Source organism: Nyctereutes procyonoides, unplaced genomic scaffold (genome assembly GCF_905146905.1).
Source record: "Nyctereutes procyonoides isolate TBG_1078 unplaced genomic scaffold, NYPRO_anot_genome, whole genome shotgun sequence".
In the NCBI taxonomy this organism is placed as follows: Eukaryota; Metazoa; Chordata; class Mammalia; order Carnivora; family Canidae; genus Nyctereutes; species Nyctereutes procyonoides.
Genome location: NW_026575126.1, coordinates 46,807,252 through 46,819,478, shown reverse-complemented (window position 1 = coordinate 46,819,478; position 12,227 = coordinate 46,807,252). Strand labels below are relative to the sequence as shown.

General features: G+C 42.0%; 1 protein-coding gene across 4 annotated transcripts in view; it reads left to right on the top strand.

Moving 5' to 3' along the window:
- The window catches only part of GSPT1 (G1 to S phase transition 1), a 39,513-nt gene extending 33,428 nt beyond the window's left edge, over positions 1 to 6,085 (top strand). For all 4 annotated transcript variants that reach the window (XM_055339389.1, XM_055339388.1, XM_055339387.1 and 1 more), the window contains exon 15: positions 1,381 to 6,085. In XM_055339389.1, the coding sequence (XP_055195364.1) occupies positions 1,381 to 1,433 (53 nt within the window). In that variant the 3' untranslated portion in view covers positions 1,434 to 6,085. The remainder of the gene's footprint in view (positions 1 to 1,380) is intronic.
- Positions 6,086 to 12,227: the final 6,142 nt, after the last annotated feature.

Here is a 12,227-nt window from a genome sequence, read left to right as displayed (position 1 = left end):
TTTTGTGGTCAGGAGACACTTTAAAATCAAATATAATAAACATTCACTACATTGATGTCGGGGGCATGAAACACATACATTAATGGTCTGTCAGCACCTGATTTTTCTTTTTTTCAGAAGCATCTGATTTTTATACAGGTTTATTTAATGTTACGTTTTTTTTGTGTGTGGGTGTCCATTTCTCCCTAGTTCTGAGTGAATCTGAACAGCTCTGCTTTTCCTATGTTGTGGCCATGAAACTTTTGGTAGCAGGAAAACAAAGTGGCTCTTATTAAATGTTTCTCTGTGGATCATTAATATTTCTAACTTAGATAACTATTTTAAGAGTGTGGAAAGTGTTACATTAAAACATTGTGGTTCAGTTGAAATACAGAATTCGCACCTCACGTGTTCATTCCATTTCTGTTCTACAGAAAACTTACTCTGGGTCTCCTGCACGTCAGGAGCTGTGACAAGCACTATACCTCCTCCACCTTATTTCAGAGGAATCTGTACAGAGACAGTATTTACTTTATTTTGAAGTCCTTATCTTAAAAATCTTCTTGGTAATGGCAAACCTGGTTACTTGGGTTTGTCCTGTTTACTTAACAAAATGAGAATCTTAGTTACCAATTAGAACCTGACAAAATCCGGTGAACAGAAAGTAGCAAGAATGTTTAATCCCAGAGTTGTTTTTTTCCTAAAGGGTAGCTTGGCCTTTTAGGTTTTTCACATGACCTTGTGGTATTTCTACCCTTTATAGTAAATAGAACTGAGAACCCCTCCTTCGCATCTTTATTTATTTATTTTTTTTTTCCTTCACATCTTTATTGAGTTCATTTATATACCTTGAAATGGACTTGTTTTAAGTGTACAGTTTAATGAATTTAATCTATTTACAGGGTTGTACAACCATCACCACATTTTATTTTTAGAACACATCTTAAAAAACTCCTATACCTGTTTACAGTCACTTGGTGTTCCTATCCCTAGCCAACCACAGATCTTTCTCTGTTTGCCTTTTTTGGGCATGCCATATAAATAGAATCATACAATTTGTGGTCTTTAGTGTCTAGTTTTTTAAACGTGGCATGTAATTCTTTTTTATTGCCAAATACTATTCCATGGTTCGGACATTCCACATTTTACTTGTCCAGGCTTAGATTTGTGATATAGGAAAGGATAAGCTTCTTTTCAGCTCCCCCTACCCTCTAGAGACCCACTTATTAAAAGACACCTACTCAGAAATCATGCCTTTGGTGGAAGAGCCAGTTAATTAGTATTTACATTGTGGACAATAATTTTATGATTTAAAAAATAATAAGCTTGAATACCTTATGTAGCCTTGCTGTTAACTACTGAAAAGGGTTTTTGTTTCTGTTTTTTAAATTTCATTTCTAGGTAAAACCATTGCAATTGGGAAAGTTCTGAAACTGGTTCCAGAGAAAGACTAAGCATTTTCTTGATGACCCTGCACAATACTGTGAGGAAAATTGACTGCAAAAGCCTACTTCACACCGCCTTCTCTTATTTTCTGCCCATTGACAAACTTCTCCCCATATTTTGCAAAGACGAAATCCACAGCAAAAGTCCACATTATGTCAGCTTTCTCATATTGAGAGCTCTGCTATGCCACTGTTGAATTTTCCCCCAGATTTTTTTCCTTCCCCTCCCAAACTCTGCTTCCTTGGACAGATTTGGCAATAGCTTTGTAAGTGATGTGGACACAATTGCCTACAATAATGAAAACTTACAGGAATTTTTTTATTTTTCATTTTCCCCTTAGGCATACTTAGTCTTTTTTCCCCCCAGGCAGATCATTCTGAGTGTGCGAGTGTGTGCACATGTTATAGAGACAACTACCATGTTAATAAAATATTCAATTTGAAATCCTTTTCGGTATTTGAATTGCTTTTGAATAACGTTTTTTATCTGGATGTAACATTGTTGCATTAGCTTTTTAACTTACCAAGTAATTGAGTACATTTTATGACTTGGACTTTTCTAAACTCTTCCCTCCCCACTACTTTAAATGAGGCATTTCCAAACGCTGTGCAAGTTTGTATAAAGGAAAGTGTTAAGTTTGGCCCCTTCCTTTGGTGGTTAGTGCATATGTCCAATCAAACACCTGTATGGCGCTGGGACGCTGCTGTAGTAGTAGGTCTGCCAGCTGTTTCCTGCCAATTTATATTCAACATGGTTTCTTCAACACAGTAGGCTGTTTTAAAAAAGAACAGCGTACTGTCGTTTTTATTAGTAAAGTGTAACAAAAGTACCCCTACAGAAAATTCCATTACCGTGTTAAATTAGTGGGATTTGCAATAAAGCAAGCATGTTGAGACCTGGCAGAAATGCCTCCTTTAGCATTTATAAGAGCTGCATGCATCTAGTATGAAAACTGTATCCATTGCAAGTGCCAGTTCTGCAAATTACTCCTTTACTATTTGTATCAGTAATTTTAAAGGCTGGATGATCCTTGCTGGTTTAAAGCTAAATCTCATCCGGCCACATTTAGAACCATCCAAATCTGCACAGACTAAAGTTAACAGTGATGTGTAGAATCAAGCACAGTATCGAAGTTTTTCTCAGTTACTTCAAATTAACTGTTTTCTTAAAGCTGAAATTTGCTAAACTGTTATTTGGATGAACCACAATGGAGCATGGCAGTGGTTTTTAGACTGAAGGCTGACTTTCTACTATAACTGACAGGATTTTGAAGTTTTTAATGAGAATGAGTGGGAAATGGAAGAGCCACTTTTTGGGTTTATTGGAAGCCCCCCTTGATTTTGAGGGATGTCATATATCAAAGACAGCCTCTTTTAGACTGTGGTTTATCTCTAAATAAGATACTTTTGTAATTGTATATTTAATGACAAGTCCCTTCCCTCAGAAAAGAAAAGCCTAGTCAGACTGTGTTTCCAGTCACAAAGCATAAAACAATCTAATCCTGTTCTCTTAACTATAGAATTACCATTCATTTCATGAATGGTGCTATATCTTATGGACAGAGCAAAGTTATCGTCCTACAGCTTCCTATAACTATACTCACGGCTATTAAATTGCATGAAATTTAGCTAAATTTTATTATGTCAGCAAATCTCTGGGCTTTTATTTTTCTGGGAAATACGGGAGCTTTAATCAGTACATAATGACTTTTTGTACTTCCAAGTTAATAGGAACAAAATAGCAATTGCTTGGATTTTAATGAATCTTTAAAAGCTCAAGAGTTGTTGAAATTATTTCCAAAAATAGATTTCCATTTTTAAATCGAGCATATTTTTAAAAACCAGTTCTGTTTGCTATTAAAACATTTACAATTTTAGAATATTATGTGCATGTTGCCAAGACTCCAGCAAAACGACATGGATACCAACTGTAAAGGGTCTAGCTCTAAAATAGAAAAGATTATGAAATATAAATTTCATTGGATTCTTTTACACATTTGTGCAAATGATTACTTAATCATGAAAAAAAAAAACGCACTGTTAATTATGGGCTTGGAAGTTCTTTAGGAAGTAGTCTCAGAATTGATGCATTTTAACTCCTAGTTCACCCTGGCTGGTGATCTGGATGAGGAAATTCAGTGTCTGGCGTGAACTGGCAGCATGTGATGCTGGGCCTCTGCAGAGAGCAGTGCAAGTTCCTGTGCTGATGGACTGTGGGTGTGGCTGACAGTGCGAACGTAGGCTGACTGGCTGCAGATGAGGGTAATATGGACCCAAACGTTTCTTCCTCCAGCTTTAGCGTAGATCTTAGAATCTAGACTTAGAATCACAACTTTCTTTGCATCTTTTTACTTTAATGTTCTGTATACAACTGTCATGCTAGATTATTTATAGTTTTTTTAAATTAATGAATTGAGAATAAAGGTATCATTAATGAACATCTGAAGTAATTGCCACTTTAAACCTTTACTGCTGTGGGAGAGGGGAAAATACAGCATCTATTTCTTGTTTTTAATTTGCAAAAAGGACTTATATCCAGTGAAAACCAATGTAAAATCAAACCAGAAGAGTTGGACTGAGTATGTATTGCCATGAAATTAAGTGACAAATAGTAAAGTGTTCTTGAATACTTAAGCCCATGTATATTTCTTTGTTTTGAACTGAAAGTCTTGAAATATGTGATAACTGAATGTAAAAACTCTGTAAATTGTTAAAGTACAGGTGGTTCACTGTAACAAGAGGGAACTCGTACTTGCCTGCTAGTTCCCTAAGCGACAAGAACTGTGTTCTCAGTGTGCGATGGACTTTCAAGGGGGTGCAGTTGGACAGTCCCTGGCACCCTCTCAGCTCAAGTGCTGCAGAGATGTGGGGTCATGCTTTCAATCAGATGCAGTTTTGCAACCCAAGAAAAAGGCGGACCTATGGTCAAAAACTGCTTCCATGACGAACTCTTGAAAAAAAGTCATCTAAACTCCCTGGCATCTTCAGGAAGACTTAGTCACAGCTGTCACTACCCCAAGGTCTGTGATGACTGTCCCACGGGGCAGCACTTCAGCTTCTCTCCTCGTTGGCACGGACTTCCTCACAGACCGCCACCACGTGAAAGGTGGCTTCATGGCTCTGGGGACAGATGTAAGGTAGTCGAAGGGCTAATAGTTTTTACGACAACTCTAAACATCAGGCAACTCTGAACCCTTGAAAACTTTTGAAAATTGCGGTCACTGCACTCCAGCAGCCTGGAGAACGACGCGACGTTCTGTACAGTGTTGGCCTACCTTATCAGAGTAAACGTGCCATTAATCCTCTCACAGACACACGCGAGGTAGACAGCAATCAGCAGGATTCAGGGGACGATTTTCTGTCTCCAGATAACGTGGCTTCTGTTTCCTCCCGCCAACTTTTCAGTGATTCTAGCAAAATGCCATCTGATATATTCATGCTTTGTTTCTTTAGAGATCTTGCCATGGCAGCAGCTTGTGAAATAAATGTAATTATACATGCACAACTCAAAAGACTTATTACTAGGTTTAAATTTAGCAGTCAGTTGGTTATATTAGATTTCCTAGTAAGTGGAATAGGGACTGTTTGTTTTTATTTTCCCGTGATAGTTCAGTGGATTCCATTTGAACCAATTTACTGCCAGAATTCAGGTCGGATAGATTGGTTCAACTTGTGATGGTTTTGGTTCTAGGATAGTCTTGATTTTCAGGATCCTGGAACATACTGAGTCTTCCCTTCAATAAATACACTTTTCACATACCTCTAATCCTATGCTTCCTTGAAACAGTAATCTGCTAGCTGAGTTGTTTACTAGGGAATGTTCTAAGGGCCCGGAGGTGTGGGAGTGGAGATTAGAACCTTGACGTTCTCCAACATAAGGGAAAAGCAGGTAGGCACCATGTCTGATTAGGCAGAAAATTGGGATTTCTCGAGCAGCCCCTAGAATGGGAACCGTCTTTTCTGCCTCACCACACATGCCACTGTGCCCTTTAAAACTTAACACGGAAACCTCAGATTTGTGGACGGCAAAGGTGGAATGATGTTTTGTGCTTCCTGAGGCTTCCCTCTGCCAGGCACATTCGCTTAGCGCTCCAGATGTCAGCCCGAGTCCCTGCTACCTCCTTTCCTGCCGCCCGGGAAGAGTGTGCTGGAGCGGAGCTCCCGCGCTCCTCCGGTGACCGGTGACGTCCTCGTGCTTCAGGTGACCGAGGTCAGTCCCGAGGGCCTGCCTACTTTAGGGACTCCCCGGGGAGCTGCTCTCGGAAGTCAACTCACCTTAGTTACCTAGTTTGTTCTGCTCTAAAGGAAATGTGGATCTCTCTCAGGCCAGGACTTAGTGACTAGTTTTTACTAGAACAGCGTAGGTCAATACCTAGGCTCTTTTTTTTTTTTTTTTAACAAAAAAACCCAGAGAATTCAAGGGAATGGAGTAGCTCTGCCGAGGTTCTGAGCCTAATTCCAAAGCATGGCAGACTAGGTAGGAACTGTGGGGATCCAAGGTCAAGAAACCTTTTTCTTATGATTTGTAGCTACCTACTGTGCCTGACTTGGTGCCTGTGTGAGGATGAAGCCCTTAGCCGCTCTTGCAATTATTCACATGACTGAAGTTAAAAGAACTTGCTTTTGTAATAACAATAAAAATTGTCATCTTCCCTTTTGAAGGACTTGTCTGTCTGTTTACAATCGCCTGTACTGTATCATGCCTGAGGGCCCCAGCGGTCCTCTGTTCCTGATTTCTGGGTCAGGTACCAGCACCATCTCCCAGTGGATCTGGAGGGATCTAATGAGCCAAATCACATGAGGGACTGACAAATGCGTGGTCTCCCTGCACACGGTATGCAAAGCTTTGTACAGTCTATGTGAGCTTGCTTGCTTTTTTTTTTTTTTTTTTAAGATTTATTTGATAGAGCAGATGCAGGGGAGAGGGAGGCAGAAGAGTAAACTCCTCACTGAACTTGTTGCCCCATGCGGGGCTCCATCTCAAGACCCTGAGATCACAATTTGAGCCAAAACCAACCGTCAGAGGCTTAACTGACAACTGCCAGGGGCCCTGTAGGTGACTGAGTCTTAACACCACACAGGGCAGCCCCAGTGGCTCTAGCGGTTTAGCGCCACCTTCAGCCCAGGGCCTGATGCTGGAGTCCCTGGATCGAGTCCCAAGTCAGGGGACTCCCTCTGCCTGTGTCTCTGCCTCTCTCTCTCTCTCTCTCTCTCTCTCTCTCTCTGTGTGTGTCTCTCATGAATAAGTAGATAAAAAATTTAAAAATCTTTAAAAAGTTAAAAAAAAAACACACCAAACAGGTGAGAAGTGCTTAATAGCTGTATCACAGGGGTGCCCTAATAGAACTAAAATCTTAAAAAAAAAAATAGCTGTATCACAGTATGTGGCTTTATGTGAACAGAGTTGGGGAGACATCGGTGATTCTGTCTCAAGTACTACTCTCTCTATTCAGGGCTTTCCCTTTAAAGATTTATTTGTTTATTCATGAGAGACACAGAGGCAGAGACACAGGCAGAGGGAGAAGCAGGCTGCCTGCGGGAGCCTGATGAGGGACTCGATCCTAGGATCCCGCCCTGAGCTACCCAGGTGCCCCTATATTCAGGATTTTTAATAGTGATCAAGAAGCCAAATACTTGGGGATCCCTGGGTGGCTCAGCGGTTTAGTGCCTGCCTTTGGCCCAGGGCGCGATCCTGGAGTTCTGGGATCAAGTCCCACATCAGGCTCCCTGCATGGAGCCTGCTTCTCCCTCTGCCTGTGTCTCTGCCTCTCTCTCCCCCTATGTCTATCATGAATAAATAAATAAAATCTTTAAAAAAAAAAAAAAAAAAAGAAGCCAAATACTTAAGCCAGGACAAGAAATGAATAGTAGGGGCAGCCCGGGTGGCTCAGCATTTTGGCACCTGCCTTCGGCCCAGGGCATGATCCTGAAGACCGGGATCGAGTCCCATGTCGGGCTCCCTGTATGGAGCCTGCTTCTCCCTCTGCCTGTGTCTCTGCCTCTCTCTCTGTTTCTCAAGAATAAACAAAATCTTCAAAAAAAAAAAAAAACAAACCAGAAATGGTAAACAGGCAGTATACACTATAGGTGGGCTGACAGCAGTATAATCCTGCGTCCTTTTATTGCATGAGTTCGTATGAGTTCTTGCATAAACCACCCTAGGTGAAAGGAATCACTTCAAGGTTTTGATCGTGTCTGTGGTAGAGGTGTTTGACATTCACTGGAGTCTTGGCTCACAACTTGTCAGCTAGTTTACAGAAGGGAGGGAGTCCATTTTTTTAAGATTCTATTTATTCATAAGGGACACAGAGGCAGAGACACAGGCAAAGGGAGGAGCAGGCTCCATGCAGGGAGCCCAATGCGGGACTCGATCCCGGGCCTCCAGGATCACGCCCCGAGCTTAAGGCTGCCCTAAACCACTGAGCCACCGGGGCTGCCCAGAGGGAGTCCGTTTTACAAGAGTTCACAAGTGGTTCTGATTAATCACAGTAGTTAACCACACTCTTCTACTCTTCAGTGACTAGGTCTCCAGCCCTGCCCATCAACCCTGTGCTCTAAGCGTGCCGGGACATGAGCCACATGTAGGCACTGTACTGCGGTGGGTAGACTGACCAGGGGATCTCACGCGTCACGGCCCTTGGAAGCAGTTTCAGAGACTCGCATTCTTCCAATCAATGCATCATAAAGCAGAAAACCAGCTAGGTACCTCGGACACGGTAGCTCTGTAGTGAAGAACTACAGATCCTATCAAGTAGAATAAATGATGACCAAGTTACAGTATTTTCATTTAAAAAGACTTTCAGGAAGAAAACACTAGTCTTTTTGACCATGGGAAAAAACAGGTCCCAGAAAATATATATTTAGCCTCTTTAGTGATGAGGTTATCTATTTAAGTCTCTGGCCATTTAAGGCCATTTAGATATATGAAGAATTTTCAGTAATGTACTGCAGTGGCAAACATTTTTGTTTCCTTATATTCACCTTCCAAATTCAGTCTTAAAAGTGGAATTTTTGTTACTGTGATTATGTATCTGCTTTAAATTCTGAAGGCTGTGTGCCCAAATTCCTTGCATGAAATATTTTCCTGTTTTCTGCTAGAAATATATTAGTTAAAACAAGGAGACAAAAATCTTGTAGCTGACAAGTGTGCTTTTTGTTATTCAATTACTATTTTTTCTTAGAAGACCATTTTTTAAGTGGGCTCCATGCCTAGCGTGGGGTTGAACTCATGATCCTGAGATTGAGTTGCATGCTCTACCGACTGAGCCAGCCAGGCGCCCCATCAATTAAGATTTTTTTATATGATCCTTCTGTTAAAAATTAGGGGCACCTGGGTGGCTCAGTCGGTTATGTGTCTGCCTTCAGCTCAGGTCCCCGAGTCAGGCTCCCTGTTCAGTGGGGCATCTGCTTTTTTCACTCTCCCTCTCCCCCCCTCATGTTCTGTCTCAAATACATAAAATAATTTTTAAATAAGCAAAACCTCTTCCCTCTCCATGTGTACTGAGTCACATTTAATGTTAGCTGCACATTTTCTTAACCTGTCCCACTTTGAGTCTTTAACATTTTGTTTCAGGGAAATGAATGATCATGCCCAAAAATAAAAGCAAGCAGTAAAAATAGTTTAAAAATTCAAGGATTTATAGGAATTTTAATTTTAAGGCTTTTTTACCAAAAAAAGTTCTACTCTGTGGTTTAAGAGTCTATTGGTCATCTAAGTCTACTGGTAAAACAGCTAGAGAGGAAATCACGGGAAAATTACCTATTTAACTTGTTCTGCATTCTTTATTGTGTGATTATATTTGGACTGAGATTTACTATGGTGATTTCACCCCTTTTAATGGGATGAGGACACAGTACTCAAGCACTTTGTGACTGCTTATAGACTTCACAGGTTACTTAGAACAAAAGCAATCTCCATCACCAGTTATGTTATTTCCCTGGCAAATACACTACATTTTTAGGATCAAGAGATTTTGAAAGAATTAGATTCTTAAAAATAATTACTATTTGTAAAGAAGTTCCAGCAGACAGAACTTGTGTACGAAAAGGAGGGTTTTTTTTTATTAAGGCAAAGTTTACATACAGTGAAATGCACACAACTTGAGCTTCCAATAAATCTGTCGAATGTGTACAATTATGTAGACACCCACCACGTCAACACAGAGTATTCCCACCACCCCAAAAACTTCCATTCTCTTTCCAACCCATTCCTTCCTCCTGCCAAGGTGATCACCGTTTTGCCACACGTTCATTTTGCCTGGGTTCAAGCTCCACATAAATGGAACCACTATATGCACCCAGCTGTCTTCTTTCTAGCAACATGTTTTCGAGATTAATCCTGCTGGGTCTATCAGTTTATTCTCTTGCCGAGTACACCATTCTATTTTATGAATATCCCAGGATTTTTTTTTATCCCTCCTTAAAGGGAGATTTAATTTTGTTTCCCAGTTAGGATTCCATCATGTTGGCTGCAAATACAGCCTTCTTTGAGTTATCATTACAAATGCAAATAAACCAGACAGAAGTTTCATCTTTTCTGTTTAAATGCTTTTATTACTAAACAGACCATTCAGTCCTCCTAAAAGGTGATGAAACTACACAAGCTCCCCTCTGATCTCCCAGGCAATCATGAAAGCCTTCTCCACTGTGCACCCTCTGACGTGTCATGCCTGTTCCCAAGTGGCACTGTCCCCAGCCGGCTTCTGTGTTGCCAGGGTGAATTAACTGGACGTGCACCTCTACTGATCAACTCTTTCAAACCTCAGGACCAACTCCTATTTTTTTTCTTGTTCAGTTGACTTATTATGTTCATGTAGAACTTTTAAAAGTTCTTTTACTGACCCTTCATCATTGATGACCTAGCATGATATTTTATAGTGGCTACTGAAAACCTTACTAATTTGAGTAAAGAGGCACGGAGTTGTCTCGACATCCAGCAGTTATATACGGGTGTTGCTTAAGAGAGCACAGCCCTCCAAGCACTTGTCAGCTGCCTGTCTTCCACAGTAAGAGATAATAGCTGGTATCCGTAATCTATTTTGTGTAAGTCTAGAAATCACTTTTTAGATTGGCCTTAATAGGACATTCCTCAAGGAGTGTAATTCCCCTAAGCTGAGGTGGACTGGATTCGTTTTCTTCCTAAGTCATGTCCAAGGAGGGGCTGATGCACACCCAAGACTGCGAGACATGGTGTCCCTCTAGGGCCCACCCGACCATACAGCTGCCGGGGATCCCCTTAACTGCCCCAGGTGACTTCCAGCTCTCCTGCTTTCTCTTCCTGGCGCCCTCCAGAGGTTCCTTAAAACAGTTCTCCCTGCCTGAACACAGGCGTACCACCTCCTTCCATCTTTCAGCGGCTGAGATGCACGTTTCCTCTCCAGTCCATTTAATTATCATATTTTCAACTACAGGCTAGTCTTGTGCTGTTATGTATGTGCTGGGTGCTATGTAGATAGAAGCCATCTCATTTAATCCTCTGAACGATTCCGGAGAACTAGCACGCACCTACAAAAAGGACAAGAGGGAGGGAGGGGGAAAGAGAGGAAGCATGGCACTATCTTAGGAACACATGTGCAGTACAAGGATAGCTCCCAGACAAGGGAAGGAAGACAGTGGACCAGGAAGAGCCAAGCCTGGAGCAAGCGTCTGTGCCCCGTGTGCCAGGCCAGCGCTGTATGTACCTCCGGTTCTGGTGGAATGAGCAGGTCTTACCACACAGCACAGCAAGGTACTGACTCTAGAGAAGAACCATCACTAGATGGTTGTCCTCGCAGTTTATAAGCCACCCATGTCCATGGGTCTATCACATCCGGCCTCCCCCACTGCACAGCACCCTGTGCACTCGTGTGGGTGGGCCCTGGGGACCCAAAGCCACATGAGGCCACAGATGTTCAATCTGTGGGGAAACCAAAATGCTACTGGAGAGCTGAGGCAGTGCCATTATACACGATATTATCCTTGGTGGTGAAAGAACTGGGACTCTAACATATTCCCTGGGACACAAAAATCTTGTCATCTATTTCAGTTGCCCTCCTAGTAAAAGGTGGCAATATGCCCAGGTTCCATCTCTCCTCTACCTCTGACATCCCTCATCATCCTTCACTGAAGGGGCCTCTGTAAGCTCACCGTGACCCACCTGCCCACCAGCATGGCCTTTTGTCAGGCTGTCTTGTCACCTTCAGTACTGACATGCCTCACACATCCTCGCCTCCCCACTGCCCCAGAGGGAACAGAACACACTCTTGGTTTCCTTATACATCCTTGACTATTTCTCAGGCTCTTACAGTGGCTTTCTCTCCTGTTCCTGGACTGTGGGGCTCTGCACAGCCCTGCTTTTCCTGTCCTATTCTGTGTACTCTCATCCATCCACAGCTGTAACCGTCCCTTCTGTGACGTCCCAACTTCCTTCTTTCCTTCAAGAAACTTCTCTTCCATGTTCCAGATCCTGGATGCGCCTCCAGGAATTTCAACCTCAAAATACTGAAAAATAATCTATTTTTCTTTCCAAATCTGCTCCTCCTGTCTTCCCAAATAGTATTAACACCACCACCCATGTGCCCAGGTGTTCAGAATTTGGGAGTAATCTGTATTTACCTCCTTGTATATTTAATTTTTGGTCAAGTCTTTTTCTTTCTTTTTTTAAGTATGCTCCATGTCCAGCAGCATGCAGCCCAATGTGGGGCTTGAACTCACGCCCTGAGATGAAATCAACAATTGGACGCTCAAACGATTGAGCTACCCAGGAGCCCTTCTGATCAAGACTTACACATCTTCCTACTGCTATCACCCTATTAGACCTCAGTA